This window comes from Lissotriton vulgaris, unplaced genomic scaffold, assembly GCF_964263255.1.
Source record: "Lissotriton vulgaris unplaced genomic scaffold, aLisVul1.2 SCAFFOLD_741, whole genome shotgun sequence".
Taxonomy (NCBI): Eukaryota; Metazoa; Chordata; class Amphibia; order Caudata; family Salamandridae; genus Lissotriton; species Lissotriton vulgaris.
The window spans coordinates 626,858-642,450 of NW_028248381.1; the positions used below are offsets into that span (position 1 = coordinate 626,858).

Below are 15,593 nucleotides of genomic sequence, written 5' to 3' on the forward strand. Positions count from 1 at the left end.
GCTTGGGCTGTTGCAGTCAAAGTCAAAGTCAAAAAATTTGTATAGCGCACTACATACCCAGAGGGTTTCAAGGCGCTTAGGAAGGGGAGGAGAATTATTTGTCAAATATCCACGTTTTAAGCTGCTTTCTGAACGCTAGGTGGTTCTGGGTGAGGCGAAGGTAAGCGGGGAGTGAGTTCCATGTTTTAGCAGCCAGGTATGAAAAGGATCTGCCTCCCATGGTGGTCTTGTTGATGCGAGGTATAGTGGCGAGGGCTTGGCTGGAAGAGCGTAGTTGGCGGGAGGGGGTGTAGAAGGACAGTCGAGAGTTGAGGCAATCTGGTCCGATGTCGTAGAGTGATTTGTGTGCGTGGGTAAGCAGTCGGAAAGTGATTCTCTTATTGACGGGTAGCCAGTGGAGGTCTTTAAGGTGACCAGAGATGTGTTCGTTGCGTGGGATGTCTAATATGAGTCTGGCTGAGGCGTTTTGGATTCGTTGGAGTTTCTTCTGGAGTTTAGCGGTGGTACCTGCGTAGAGGGTGTTTCCGTAGTCCAGTCGGCTCGTGAACAGAGCGTGGGTGACTGTTTTCCTTGTTTCGGAGGGGATCCAGCGAAATGTTTTTCTGAGCATGCGAAGAATGTTGAAGCAGGAAGAGGATACGGCGCTGACTTGTCTGTTCATTGAGAGTGAAGAATCCAGGATAACGCCTAGGTTCCGTGCGTGGTCTGTCGGGATGGGTGCTTTTCCAAGGGCTTCCGGCCACCAGGAGTCGTCCCAAGCAGAGGGGGATGTGCCTAAGATGAGGACTTCTGTTTTGTCTGAGTTCAGTTTCAGACGGCTTTGTTTCATCCATTCGGCAACTTCTTTCATTCCTTCGTGTAGGTTAGTTTTGGCGGTGCTGGGGTCATTGGTGAGAGAAAGGATCAGTTGAGTGTCGTCCGCGTAAGAGATGATGTTGAGGTTGTGTTGGCGTGCGATGGCCGCGAGGGGGCTCATGTATACGTTGAAGAGGGTGGGACTGAGTGAGGATCCTTGAGGTACGCCGCAGATGACTTCAGAGGCCTCGGACTTGAATGGAGGAAGGCGGACTCTCTGGGTTCTTCCGGTGAGGAACGAGGTGATCCATTCAAGTACTTTTCCTTGAATTCCGATGTTATTGAGGCGTTGTAGAAGGGTGCTGTGGCAGACTGTATCGAATGCTGCAGAGAGGTCGAGGAGGATGAGGGCGACTGTGTCTCCATTGTCCAGTAGAGTTCGAATGTCGTCTGTTGCTGCGATGAGGGCGGTCTCAGTGCTGTGTTTTGCTCGGAAGCCAGATTGTGAGGGGTCGAGGGATTTGTTGGCTTCGAGGAAGGCGGCGAGCTGGTTGTTGACGGCTTTCTCGATGACTTTGGCCGGGAAAGGAAGGAGCGAGATGGGGCGGTAATTTTTGAGTTCGGTGGGGTCCGTTGTTGGTTTTTTCAGAAGGGCGGTGAGTTCAGCGTGTTTCCAGTCTTCTGGGAAGGTAGCGGAGTTGAAGGAGCAGTTGATGACGTCTCGGAGGTGCGGTGCTATGACGGAGTCTGCTTTGTTGAAGATGTGGTGAGGGAATGGGTCTGTGGGGGAACCTGAGTGGATGGAATTCATCAGGCGGATGGTGTCCTCAGTGGAGACTGGGTTCCAGGCGTTAAGGGTGTTCACGGGGGGAAGATGGTCAGCAGATGGTGGGGTGGGTTGGTTTCCGGGTTGGTTGTCAAAGCTGTTGTGGATGTCTGCAATCTTGTTGTGGAAAAAAGAGGCTAGGGAGTCGCAGAGGGTTTGAGAGGGGGTGATGTCGTTGGAATTGGCCGAGGGGTTGGAAAATTCCTTGACGATGTTGAAAAGTTCCTTGCTGTTGTGGGCGTTGTTGTCAAGTCGATCCTTGAATGCTGTTTTCTTGGCTTTTCGGATCAGTTGGTGGTGAGTGCGGGTGGCGCTTTTGAAGGCGTCCTTGGTGCTGGTGGTTGGGTCTTTTTTCCAGGCCTTTTCAGGGGAACGGCAGAGTTTCTTGGAGAAGAGAGGGTGGTGGCGGTGCTAGTGCTGGAGAGGACGATGACGTGATAGCGCAGAAAAGCCGGTAAAAAGCACAGCCGTAGTCCCCGGGTGCAAGAGGGCAGTCATAGATCAGGGATGGAGAAGAGGAGTGGAGATTCTGCAATATGCGGGCCAAGCTATGGCACTTGACAAGAACCATGGGCAACCAAGTGCCTTAAGAGGGCAGTAAAGGTATGGAACTTGAGGGTGGCAGTGATGGCACTGGTCTAGAAGAGGAGACAGGGCAGTAAGGCTCCTGTCCGAAAGAGGGCAGTAAAGGTATGGTACTTGAGGGTGGCAGTGATGGAACAGGTCTAGAAGAGGAGACAGGGCAGTAAGGCTCCTGTCCGAAAGAGGGCAGTAAAGGTATGGTACTTGAGGGTGGCAGTGATGGAACAGGTCTAGAAGAGGAGACAGGGCAGTAAGGCTCCTGTCCGAAAGAGGCAGTAAAGGTATGGTACTTGAGGGTGGCAGTGACGGAACAGGTCTAGAAGAGGAGACAGGGCAGTAAGGTTCCTGTCCATTTCCATTTTCCATTTCCATTTCATTTCATTTGTATCGGCGCAAATCACCCGAAGGTCTCAGAGCGCTGGCAGCTGACAAGGATCCTTAAGACCAACTGATCCAGGAGGTCGGGGGGCTCCGCAAACTAAAATTAAAAGAGCCAGGTTTTTAGTTGTTTTCGGAATTTCATATGATCTGGCTCTACTCTCAGTGGGATGGGGAGGGAGTTCCATGCTTCTGGGGCGGTTTTGCTGAAGGCTCTATCTCAGTTTCTTACTGTTCGGACTCTGGGAACGGAGAGAAAGGCTTTACTGGAGGAGCATAGCGTCCTGCTTGGGACGTGAGTTTTGAGTTTCTGTTCAAGATAAGCAGGTCCAGGTCCATTTACTGCCTTATGGACTAGGCAGCAGAGCTTGAACTTTATACGCTTTTGTATGGGGAGCCAGTGCAGTGATCTGAGGCATGCTGCTGAGGGGGTGCGGGGAGGTAGATCTAATACCAGCCTAGCAGCTGTGCTTTGGCGGACCTGTAATCGGTTCAGTAGTGTTAGGTTGATGGCCGAGAACAGGGCATTCCCATAGTCCATCCTGTTAACAATGAGTCCCCGGACTAGGGGCATGCGTGCTGAGAGTGGGATCCATTTAAAGATCTTCCTCAGGCTACGCATCTGGCCATAACTGCTTCCCACTGTTTTTTTGATGTGTTCAGACATGGTAAGCTTGTTGTCTAGAATTACTCCCAGGTTCCTGACAAAAGGCTTGGGGGCGGGGCAGGGACCGAGGGAGTCTGGCCACCAGTCTGATGACCAGATTTGGTCAGCTTTGCCAAAAAGCATGACTTCAGTCTTTCCCGCATTCATCATAAGATAGTTTCTGGTCATCCATTCTTGTATACTAGTCATACAGTTTTTGAACCTATTTTTGATGTCATCAGGGTTTTGGTTAATGGTGACGAGAATTGGAGTATCGTCAGCATAGGATACGGTCCCAAAACCATTTTCTCTGATGATCTTTGCCAAGGAGGAAACAAACGCTGAAAAGAGTCGGGCTCAAAATAGATCCCTGTGGAACACCTTTATCATTTTTGTAGGAGATAGAAGTATGGGAGCCTAGTTGGACCCTGGACCGCCTGTTTCCAAGGTAGCTCGATATCCATTGAAGAGCGTTGCCCTCGACACCAATCTCAGCAAGACGCTCTAACAGAGCGTGATGTGAGATGGTGTCGAAGGCCGCAGATAGGTCCAACAGGACCAATATGGCTGACTTTTTTCAGTCCAAGGACAGTCTTATGTTGTCCACGACCTCCAACAGGGCTGTTTCAGTGCTGTGGAACGCCTTGGAGCCGGATTGAGATGGATCAAGGAGTTTGTTAGACTCCAGGTGGGCGATGATCTGTTTGTTAATTAGGGTCTTCATGACTTTCCCAAAGAGTGGTAAAAGGGAAATGGGCCGATAATTTACAAATTGATCTGGGTCAGCCGTAGGTTTTTTCAAAATAGGCCTGATTATTGCTTCCTTCCAGTGATTGGGGACAACACAGTGCAGTAGTGACTGATTGAAAATGTTGGTCAAGGTGGGGATCAGAACTGGGGAGATTTTGGATATAACTTGTGGCGAAGCAGGGTCTCCCGGTGCTCCAGATTTTATTTTCAACAGAATTTGGTTCACATCTTTTTCGATCAAGGGTGAAAACTGTTTCAGTGTGGTGGCGTGGGTATCGAGGGAGTTTTGCTTTGTGGTATGAGGGGTGCTGGCCTCGTCATTTGTCGTTGGCTGGGGGAACCGTTTGTGAATTTCATTAACTTTCTCATGAAAGTAGGAGGCTACGGATTCCACCCAGTTCTTAGAATCGGGGGGCGCCTGCTGTGTTCCTGGTGGAGTAGTGAACTCCTTGACAATGTTAAATAGTTCTCGTTGTGAGTTTGCTGCTAGAGTGATCCTATTGCCTAGATAGACTTTTTTGGCCTCGGCGATGTCCTTCATGTACTGCTGATGTGCAGTTTTATATAGTTCCCTGTCTTGGGCACTTTTTGTATGTCGCCATTTCCGTTCTGCCGTCCTAGTAGAATATTTTGTTTGTTTCAGCTCTGGCGTGAACCAGGGAGAATTATTTTTCGGAAGTTTAGATGTGCGCATGGGTGCTATATCGTCTAACGCAGTAGTGATAGCCGATTCAAATTCCATGGCAGCTAGGCTAGGATTGGTGCATTGGGAGATTGTGGGAGGAGAAAAGGACTTGGCGAAAGCCGGCATGGTGATTTTATTCCATGGTCTGCTTTTTTTCAGCTTGCCCGGGCGAGTTGCCGGGATCTGAGATCCAATTATTGCGAATTCTATGATAGAATGGTCCGTCCAAAAGACTGAATCAGTCTGTGTGATCGTTACCTTTAGGGAGTTGGTGCACATAAGGTCAAGAGTGTGGCCGGCTACGTGGGTTGCACCTGTGGGGAGTAGACATAGTTGTAAGGCCTCCAGGCTGGTAGTTAGGTCTATGGGGCAAGGGTCAGTGGTGAGTTCGAGATGGTAATTGACATCTCCTAGGAGAAGGAAGTTCTCCGTAGCAAGGGCATAGGGCGCTATTGCTTCCACTAATTTCTCAGAGAAATTAGCCTTGGAGCCGGGGGTCTGTAAATGAGGGCTAACTTCCATGATTCTTTGTTGTTCACCGTCATGGTGGCAATGAGCATTTCACCCCAACATTCGAGGTAAGAGTCATTTATATAGGTTTTTATAGATGCTTTATGGATTATAGCCGTCCCCCCCCCCTTCTTTATTGCTAGGGCGATCAAGTCTATGTATTGTATAGGCTGGGGGCAGGGCTATTGCAATATCTGGCGTGGACGATTCCTGTAGCCAGGTTTCTGTGAGAAACAGTACGTCTGGTTTAACAGAGTCCAAGAGTGCCCAGATTTGTAGGGAGTGTTTGGCCATTGATCTTGCATTGCAGTAGAGGCAGACTAGGTTAGGTGGGGTCTTCGGGGCACAATTGATGTTACAAGGTTTTAGTAGTTTAGTAGGAATTGGTTTTAGTTGAAGACTAGGGAGCTGGGATAGAGAGTGAAGGCTTAGCTGGGTTAAGGCTATGTAATTCTATATTCGTATACCTGATAATGCCCATTTCTTGTTGCTGTGTGCGGTGAATATCTGCCCGGGAAAGCAGGGTGACGGGCAGAATTTCTGGCGTCTGGAGTCGGGCGGGAGCTCTGGGCACTGGACTATGTAGGGCCAGTGGGCGGGACCACAAGTGTGGGATCGAGGCTTGGAGCGCTGACCCTGCTAGTTCCAGGGAAGAGCGACGCTTCCAAGATGGTGTGGACCCCTCCGCGCAAACGGCACAAGCCGCGGCGGAACAGGGGGCACCGCAATTCTGAGGGCAGTAAAGGTATGGTACTTGAGGGTGGCAGTGATGGAACAGGTCTAGAAGAGGAGACAGGGCAGTAAGGTTCCTGACCGAAAGAGGGCAGTAAAGGTATGGTACTTGAGGGTGGCAGTGATGGAACAGGTCTAGAAGAGGAGACAGGGCAGTAAGGTTCCTGCCCGAAAGAGGGCAGTAAAGGTATGGTACTTGAGGGTGGCAGTGATGGAACAGGTCTAGAAGAGGAGACAGGGCAGTAAGGTTCCTGCCCGAAAGAGGGCAGTAAAGGTATGGCACTTGAGGGTGGTTTGAAGGAACAGGTCTAGAAGAGGAGACAGGGCAGTAAGGTTTCTGTACAAAAGAGGGCAGTAAAGTCCTCGGTACTGGAGCAGACAGTGGTAGCCCTGGCCTAAACAGGCGAGAGGGCAGTGAGGGCCCTGGTTCAGGGGAGGGCAGTGTACATCCCGAGAGGGCAGTGAGGGCCCTGATTCAGGAGTGGACAGTGCACATACTGGGACAGGACCACACACTGATGACCTGATATTTGAAGCCCCAGAGACGCCGCTCTGCATTGGGATTTCCATCTTCGTCTTCAGGAGGAGAAGATTCCCATTTGATGGGTCTCGAGCCTGGCATCAGCCCTTGGAAGAAGGTCTGGTGGCATGTGCTGCCCCCGGATCACCATGGCCTTCGCCGGGCATGCTGTACCCTCTCCTTAGCGTTGCTAAAAGGCCCTTACGGCACCCAGCCCATGGTCGCTCTGTGTTCCCTAGGACACCCTGCCGTTATTCATGCTGTGCCCACAGGCAGCCACCCTCGACAGCGCAGAGTCCCCCGGAAGGCCCTGCCCTTGGCTGCGACGTGCTCTTCGGTTACTCTGCCTTTACTCATGCTGTGGCCCTGGGGCCCTGGCCCCCATCCCAATCCGTGCTCTGCGCTCTTAGCATGTTGTGGCCCCAGGGTGACACTTGGCAGCGCTCTGCACCCCGGAAAGGACCAGCCCTTGGCTGCGCTGTACCCCCAGGGTACCCTGCCCTCGGTCATGCTGTGTCTCTGGGGTACCCCACCCTTACCAGCGCGCTCCACCCTTTGCAGATTCTGCCCTTGGCTACGCTGTGCCCCCAGGGTACCCTGCCCTCAGTCGTGCTGTGTCCCTGGGGAACCCCACCCGTACCAGCGCGCTCCACCCTTTGCAGATTCTGCCCTTGGCTACGCTGTGCCCCCAGGGTACTCTGCCCTCGGTCGTGCTGTGTCCCTGGGGAACCCCACCCTTACCAGCGCGCTCCACCCTTTGCAGATTCTGCCCTTGGCTACGCTGTGCCCCCAGGGTACTCTGCCCTCGGTCATGCTGTGTCCCTGGGGAACCCCACCCTTACCAGCGCGCTCCACCCCTTGCAGATTCTGCCCTTGGCTACGCTGTGCCCCCAGGGTACCCTGTCCTCGGTCGTGCTGTGTCCCTGGGGGACCCCACCCGTACCAGCGCGCTCCACCCTTTGCAGATTCTGCCCTTGGCTGCGCTGTGCCCCCAGGGTACCCTGCCCTCGGTCATACTGTGTCCCTGGGGTACTCCACCCTTACCAGCGTGCTCCCTCCTTGCAGATTCTGCCCTTGGCTGCGCTGTGCCCCCAGGGTACCCTGCCCTCGGTCATGCTGTGGCCCCCGGGGTATTGTGCCCCTGCAGTGGTACTCACCCCGCCCCAATTAAGAGTCCTGGCAAGATCATTTCCTGTCCCGAGGGGGAGGATGGCGACTGGTGGCGGCGGGTTCAAGTGCAGCTGATCCAGGATGGAGAGAATCCAGCCCACCTGGGGAGAAACACAGGACAATTGTCACAAAAGAGAGCGCAGGAAGTGACAGACTGGACCACACTCAGTGAGAGGGAACATGCTGAAAAACAGGCACACACTGTGGGACAGGAAAGAGTGCGGCACAGAAAGTCACTGCAAGAGGGGATGAAATGGAACACAGGCAGTGAGGAACAGGCTTCAAAATGGGACATGCTGAAAAACAGGCAGCAACTGTGGAAAGGAGCAGACGGGAGCACAGGCACTGAGACACAAGCAGTGAGGAGGGAGAAACTGAAGCACAGGCAGCGAGCGGGGAGATACGGAAGCACAGGCAACGAGACGGGAGAAACGGAAGCACAGGCAACGAGACGGGAGAAACGGAAGCACAGGCAATCAGAAAGGAGAAACTGAAGCACGGGCAGTGAGAAGGGAGAAACGGAAGCACAGGCAGAGAGAAGGGAGAAACGGATGCACAGGCAACGAGATGGGAGAAACGGAAGCACAGGCAACGAGAGGGGAGAAACGGAAGCATGGGCAACGACACAGGAGAAACAGAAGCACGGGCAACGACACAGGAGAAACAGAAGCACGGGCAACAGAAGCACGGGCAACGACACAGGAGAAACGGAAGCACGGGCAACGACACAGGAGAAATGGAAGCACGGGCGATGACACAGGAGAAACGGAAGCACAGGCAGAGAGAAGGGAGAAACAGAAGCACAGGCAGTGAGAAGGGAGAAACTGAAGCATGGGCAACGAGACGGGAGAAACTGAAGCACAGGCAACGAGACGGGGGAAACGGAAGCACAAGCAACGAGAGGGGAGAAACAGAAGCATGGGCAACGACACAGGAGAAACGGAAGCATGGGCAACGACACAGGAGAAACGGAAGCACGGGCGACGACACAGGAGAAACGGAAGCACGGGCGACGACACAGGAGAAACGGAAGCATAGGCAGAGAGAAGGGAGAAGCGGAAGCACGGGCAGTGAGAAGGGAGAAACTGAAGCACAGGCAACGAGAGGGGAGAAATGGAAGCATGGGCAACGACACAGGAAGAACGGAAGCACGGGCAACGACACAGGAGAAACGGAGCACGGGCAATGAGACGGGAGAAACGGAAGCACGGGCAACAAGACGGGAGAAACGGAAGCACAGGCAGAGAGAAAGGAGAAACGGAAGCACAGGCAGAGAGAAGGGAGAAACGGAAGCACAGGCAGAGAGATGGGAGAAACGGAAGCACAGGCAACGAGACGGGAGAAACGGGAGAAACGGAAGCATGGGCAACGAGACGGGAGAAACGGAAGCACTGGCAACGAGACGGGAGAAACGGAAGCACTGGCAACAAGACGGGAGAAACGGAAGCACGGGAAATCATTGGTTTCCATGAAGACACAGAGGTGAGAACCACTGTCATTTTGCAGGGTCACTGCCATGGTGTTCGTATTAACAGAACCAATAACCACTGTAATATTATTCAGCCGCTGCCATGGTGTTCGCAAAGCACAGAAGTGGGACTGTTATCAATTTAATGGGCCACTGCGCTTGTGTTTTTGAAGAGACAGAGCTGTGAACCACCGATTTTATGGAGCCACTGCCTGGGGGTTTGCCAATACACAGCGTTGAGGACCTCAGTTATTTTGCTCAGTTGCTACCCTGGAACTGAGAACCAGTTTCATTTTACTGGGCTGCTGCCCCATATAGCTCAAGATGAACATTAGAGCCGAACTTCAAGAGTTCCTACGGTCCAATTTCAGAAAGAAGTAGATGTTCACTGAATGTGTACAGTGACTTTTAGCTTTAGGGAACACTCTAAGGATTGACTTGACAGCCAGACAATATTCTGGGATGGATAGAAGATATTACTAGAACTGGAGGATGTCTGGAAAAGGTTAGAGAACTTTTATTGGTATGTATCCATTGCAGCGTCACACACAAAAAATCAGCTGAGCAGTACTGCATTAATTAAGGCCCTCCCAAAGCACTGTCTTGTAGAGAGACATAGTGATTTCAGAAAGGTGCAAGTACGTACAGTCCAAGGTAAGCACAAAGTAGCACAGAGTCCCACCAATGCAGATAGACATATGCATGTACAAGTTGAAGACGGGTGTGTAGAGGGATCAGATGCGCGGGAAGAGAGAATGCCATTGACGGAAGATCAGAAGGGTGGGCTAGACAAGTGACAAGAACATTATTATATTGTGCAAAGAGGTGAACGAAGAGGTGCAGTGTCAACAGAATGAACTTGATGCACAATAGAAGAGGATAGGAAAGCAAAGGTAGCGAGGTCAGACGGTGCTTCGAAAGGAGTACGTGAAATGTCCCAGGAGATTTGTATTATATATATATATATTAAGAGATAGTACAGAAGATGAGCATAAACCCTTTCAAGGGATGACAAACATTTCATCATACAGGTCACCCTCAGCCCACCCAGGTGCAGCATCCAGTCACTTTAGGAGGGGTGTTCAGAGCAGATCCAAAGGTCTGGTGTAATGTGGGAAACTGACTCATTAATTAATTCATTAGCTTATATTGGCTATTTAAATGGCCTGGCCAGTACCACAGTTTAGTTCTTTGGCTTGCTCGTTATTTCCAAGTTGGTGACAGCCGCTGCGTAAGGCCGTGCAAAAGGGAGGCCTGAATCGCTACTCAAAGCACCGTGCATAGGGGTGAACAAGTGGTGCATTTCGATCGTCATATTTATAATTATTACAAATTGGCGATTATAGAAAATAGTGAAATGTAGCTTATCCTGATTAATATACATATTCCACTAGGGGGACTAAATAGGTAGTGCCTGATGGGTGTACATCCAAGTAAGAAATAAAATGGAAGATATCAGACCCACCAAGTAGCACTGAGGTGGGGGAGGGGGATTGACTTCAATGTGCCTATTACATCAGAACTGAACGTGCAATCAGATATGATGGTGCAAGATGAAATGGGAGACTAGCGGGGTACATTCCAGGGAAGGATAAGTCCTCTACAACAACTGTTGACTACATGTTGGCCACTCGTGGTCTCGAGCACGGATCCTTCCCGGGGTTATAGCGATAGCTTCCTATTCCACTTGGAAATGAATGTAATCTGAAGGAATTGAGATCAGATGAGCACAGGTGGTGCAAGCTTAAATGGATGCAACGGGAACAGAGATACTTGTCTGTTCCTCTGCAAAACTGACTTGAGAGATTGATAAAAGATGAAAGAGGGGCAGTTAGAGCGGCTTAAGTGTTGGTTGAAGGAAGTGTTCACAAAAAGTCCATGGAAGAATAAACGAACTCATGTTTTTTAAGAGTTTTGTCATTACTTTCTCTGGTGCTTTTCTCTTAAACACCATTAGAATGATTACACTTTTTTTTTTTTTTAAATGCATTTAAATATCAACTTTCTAGAAAATAGGTTATGTGTACACTATGTGAAAAACAGAAACCATCTGAACTTTTGGTATTTAAAGGGGCATAGGAATTGTGTAAGGCTTTGGGAAATATGGAAAATTCAGATTTTTGGAACCATCTATGAGGTAAACATGCCTACCTTTAAAATATCTCTACCGGTCAGAAGATCTGAAGATAAAGTCTGGAAGAGCTATCTAGGAGTTTGAGAATCCCTATCGATCAAGGCCTCAGATTGGACCACTGGATAACAGGAAAATAATTTACACAAGTGATCACTCACTGATATGAGCTGTGTAGGTGCCCCCAGGTCAATAGGGAAAGGCGGTCTAAAGGAGGTGAACAGACCTGCGGAGATCTCTCCTTTTAGGGTCTTGTTGAAGAAGCCTTACATTTCATGGACTGGACGAAAGCGGATGAGGCCATAATTCCCTCTAGAAGAGTCTAAGAAGCATAAATTTACTTCTAATCAACAACGTTGTGGTGCATCCTGTGAGAGCAGAACTCCTCAGTCCAATACTTCTGAGGCGCGAACAGGTCTTTATTACTGGTTTGCTGAGTTAGTGACCGAGGAGGATTGTTTTATGTTAATTTTAAAACAGGAAATCGGTCACAAGCCTTAGATAGAGCCTTGAAGAAACCAATCTGAAAGACTTACTCCTGTACAGAAGATATTACAGCCCTGACTTATTTTATTCAGGATATTATTTGTCGAGGGTTCTATTCGAACCGCAAAGAAATCTTAAACCTATTGGACAAGCGGGTGAAAGGAGGGTTTTAAAAATAGTAAGGGGCAGAATTATTTCATCTGGATGGTTTGTAGAGTTTTGCACATGTAACCTCATCGTGACTCTGATCTCTAGAGAATGGAGTAGAAATGTTTAATAAAGAAAAATAAAATAAAGACGGATGTGGGAAATATGAATGCAGATAGCATGAAAGACAAAATATAGGCAACAAACAAGCTCAATACCTACCTGTGTGGGGGGGAGAGGGAGAGAAGAGAGAGAAGGGAGAGGGAGGGAGGGAGAGTGAGAGAGACAGGAGACAGAGAGGGAGAGAAAGAGTGAGATAGATAGAGACAGAGAAAGAGAGAGAGAGCAAGAAAGAGATAGAGGGAGGCAGATAGAAGAAGAGAAAGAGACAGACTGATATAGAGGGAGGGAGGGAGGGAGAAAAAGAGGGAGGGAGGGAGAAAAAGAGGGAGGGAGAAAAAGAGAGAGAGCGAGAGAGAGAGAGAGCGAGAGAGAGGGTGAGACACACACAGAAACATCAGTGAAAGCACAAAGATGCACAGAAACACATTATCTCCCACACTGGTGCAGCCCTTGGGAGGTGCACATGTGCAGGCAGAGGCAAGAATGCAACTGCACACGAATGAGCAAGAAGAGACCTAAGTGCTTTACGTAGTGATTTCAGAAAGGTGCACATAGGTACAGTCATTGGTAAGCACACACTAGCACAGAGCCGCCCAATGCACATAGACATAAGCGTGTACGAGGAGACTATGGGAGTCCATACATATGGGAGACAAAAAACACAACCACGTGTAGACGCAGACACTCATCATGTGTGGAGGTGGAGACACAGACTGATACTCACGGTTCCGTCCCCTCCACACGCCAAGATTCGTAAGGTGGGAACCTTGCGGTACATTTCCAGCCTGCAGGAGAACAAGAGAGGCTTCACCGACATCGCTCATGGACGTCCACTGGTAAATCGCGTTCTATGTACAGGAAAATACCTTCTACAAAAAGTGGACTGGGGGCAGCAGAACCAGATTCAATCTCACACGGACCAGGCACAGTACAGGCAGCAGCAGTGCAAGCTTCTTTCACACACCTCACAGGCAGACAGAGCGCAGGCAGCAACGTGCTGTACAGGCTGCTGCAACACAAGCATCCTACACACAGAGCGCAGGCGGCACAAACAAAGCCCAGTACCAAAGGACAGCAGTGCTGCAAACTCCCTTCACGAAAACGGAGAACAGGTTTCGGTAACACCATTAAGCAAGAGCCTTCATCTGGAATAACACTTACTTGGAGAAAGCTTCTGGCTGCTGTTACATGTTCATCAGCCTTACTATTTGGTCTACATTGTTAGAATATGTGTGTGGAAAACAGATTTTCCTTTACAAATTTGGTAAATAAAAAATCAGTAAACTCTGAATAACCTTGGAGTCGACGCCCCTCAGATCAAGCAAGCGGCTAATAAAATATAGTGCTGAGGAAGTCAGACTATCAGGCTTGCGGGTTGAAAGAACTACATGTTCATCATAATAGGATAATGGGTATAAGGAGCAAAAAATAACCACTCCAAAAAATGTGCAAGTAAAAGACCCCATTTTGTATTTTTCAAAACTTGATTACATTTTAGTGGCATTTCTTATTCCGGTTCGGGGCTATGCTTTGAAGTTTGTTAAGGTAGAAGAACATATTGAATTGTTGCTGCACAGCGGGCCACGTGCCATTTTTTTGCCAGTACTAAGGGGATCTGGCCTTTTTCTGAAGGAGTTTAGCTACATTTCCAAATGAACATACATTAAAAAAAGGAGAAACAGTGACATTTAAAATAATGTGCTGCTCAGTCCTCACTAATCCAAAAACATGAGATTTGTGGAGAATCTTAAGGGGCTTCGAACAATCTTTTACCAAAAGCAGAAATGTTGTGAAGCTTTGAAATACTTATGAAGTGGAGCACGGGTCAAAACAGTGGCTACTTCAGGGGTAATTGTTAGAAGAATGCTTGAGGGAGAGTGCTGGTGGGTGGTGGGGTGGAGCAGAAACCCCACCCCCTCCCACTATCCACCCCAAGCACTCCTTTACGTGCGAGCAGAAGGCATTCTGAAATGCAATATAGAAATGAGATTAGAGATGGACGGACAGTCTGTTGGAGGTTGGACACACATGATTTCAAGCTATAAAGTTAGGCACAGGTCATGATTACAGATGAGTGCCACTCTCTGCACCTCCCCTAGTCATTAGACAACAGAGAGTGGCCTGTGGCCCCCATCTCTACAGGAAGGGTGAAGTACGCCTCCTCTGCTTAGGTTGAACTCCAACAAAATGGCAGCCACAGACCACCAAAGGATAGGACTGACCAGGAAGCAGTGCCAGGGTGAGAGCTGAATGCTCTTCTACTCACAAAGACCTCCAGAGGGGAGGACACACTGGGCTCTAGGTTAGGAGGGAAGTGAGGGACTTTCATGTTAGAGGTAATGTGGTTCTGGAATTCTGGGCCCTGCTGTAATACCGGTACCAAGGTCCAACACTCGTGTCACAAAATATCATCGTACCATGACGAATTTTGTATCGGCAGACCGGTAATGATTAGGACATTATCCCTGTGCATTTGCGTCGTGATTGAGCGATGCCAACACCCTCAAATCATGGTTTCCGTTCTGAACCCTTGGACTCCATTTTGCGAACGGCATCCATCTTATGGCTTGCCCTCATATAAGTCAATTGATTAAGGTCGAGCTTGATCTAAAAGGACACGTCCACCTTAGCTGACTTCCCCCATGACCTGGCCAAACTGACTCCACTGCCTCCAGCCGAACCTGTTTGGGCAGCTCCTCGCCCAGTGGCCGAATAAGATAGCATCAATGCATAACATGCCATAAACCATTCACTACCTACAGACCATGTTTTCTACACACATACACCTGTCCATGTTCCTTGTTTATGGCCAGTTTTATGACGAAGAGGTGCCCTGTTTTATTGGGGTTTCACCGATATCTGATTGTAATTCCGGGCTGGGCTGGGTCATCTATCACAAACTGGACATCTAAAATATGGGTTGGCCAACATGACTGTGCGTTTTGCTCTATTGTGTAAATATGTCTATGACCGTATGGTAAACTCAAGAATTCTTGCCTGAAGTGCAATATTGTGTATAAAAGGAGAAGGCTGGTTCTGTAAAAACGAAAAGTCTCCTGAGAACTTACGACCCGTGTTGTTGTAATTCTAGGACGCATGTTACTTGGTTGCAACCAATAAAACTCGATCTCTGACTTCACCAAGAAGACTCTTGGTTTCTGTGGTCCGGAACAGGGAGAACTCAGAGGTCTTCGGGTGTTATCCCCTGGCACCACCGGGTTCCTAAAAACCCGGCACCTCAGTAACGTGATGTGTACAGATATCCAGGGGATGGGGTCACAGCTAGTAAGAGATTTACAGGAGAGAGCACACCTCATAAGAGGGGCTGGGAGTGGGGGATGGACCCTGGAATTGGGTGTATGACCCGGTAGGGGTTGGAGAGTCCTTGGTGTGACCCAAGGACCTCAGAGGGGGGAATGTCTAGACAATAAGGAGATGACCACAACTATGTGGGGGTGTAGGGTGGTTTTGCTGTGGGACAATAACTCTCTCCCTCCACACAACCACAGCATTAACGTCAAAGCTGTCGCTGAGCAAACGCTTATCTAGAGTGGGGGTAGAGTGAGAACGCTTCATTTTGGGGTGGTGTATGAGGGACCGTAGGACAAGGCGTGACAACATGCCATCTGAGGTGGGATACTCAC

The 15,593-nt window shown here is 49.5% G+C and overlaps 1 protein-coding gene across 13 annotated transcripts in view; it reads right to left on the reverse strand.

Annotated features, from left to right (window-relative positions):
• DGKZ (diacylglycerol kinase zeta) overlaps positions 1–15,593 on the reverse strand; it is a 502,570-nt gene that overhangs the window by 237,281 nt on the left and 249,696 nt on the right. For all 13 annotated transcript variants that reach the window (XM_086949968.1, XM_086949967.1, XM_086949970.1 and 10 more), the window contains 2 exons: positions 12,674–12,734; positions 7,582–7,695 (listed from right to left, as the gene is read on the reverse strand). In XM_086949968.1, the coding sequence (XP_086806094.1) occupies positions 7,582–7,695; positions 12,674–12,734 (175 nt within the window). The remainder of the gene's footprint in view (positions 1–7,581; positions 7,696–12,673; positions 12,735–15,593) is intronic.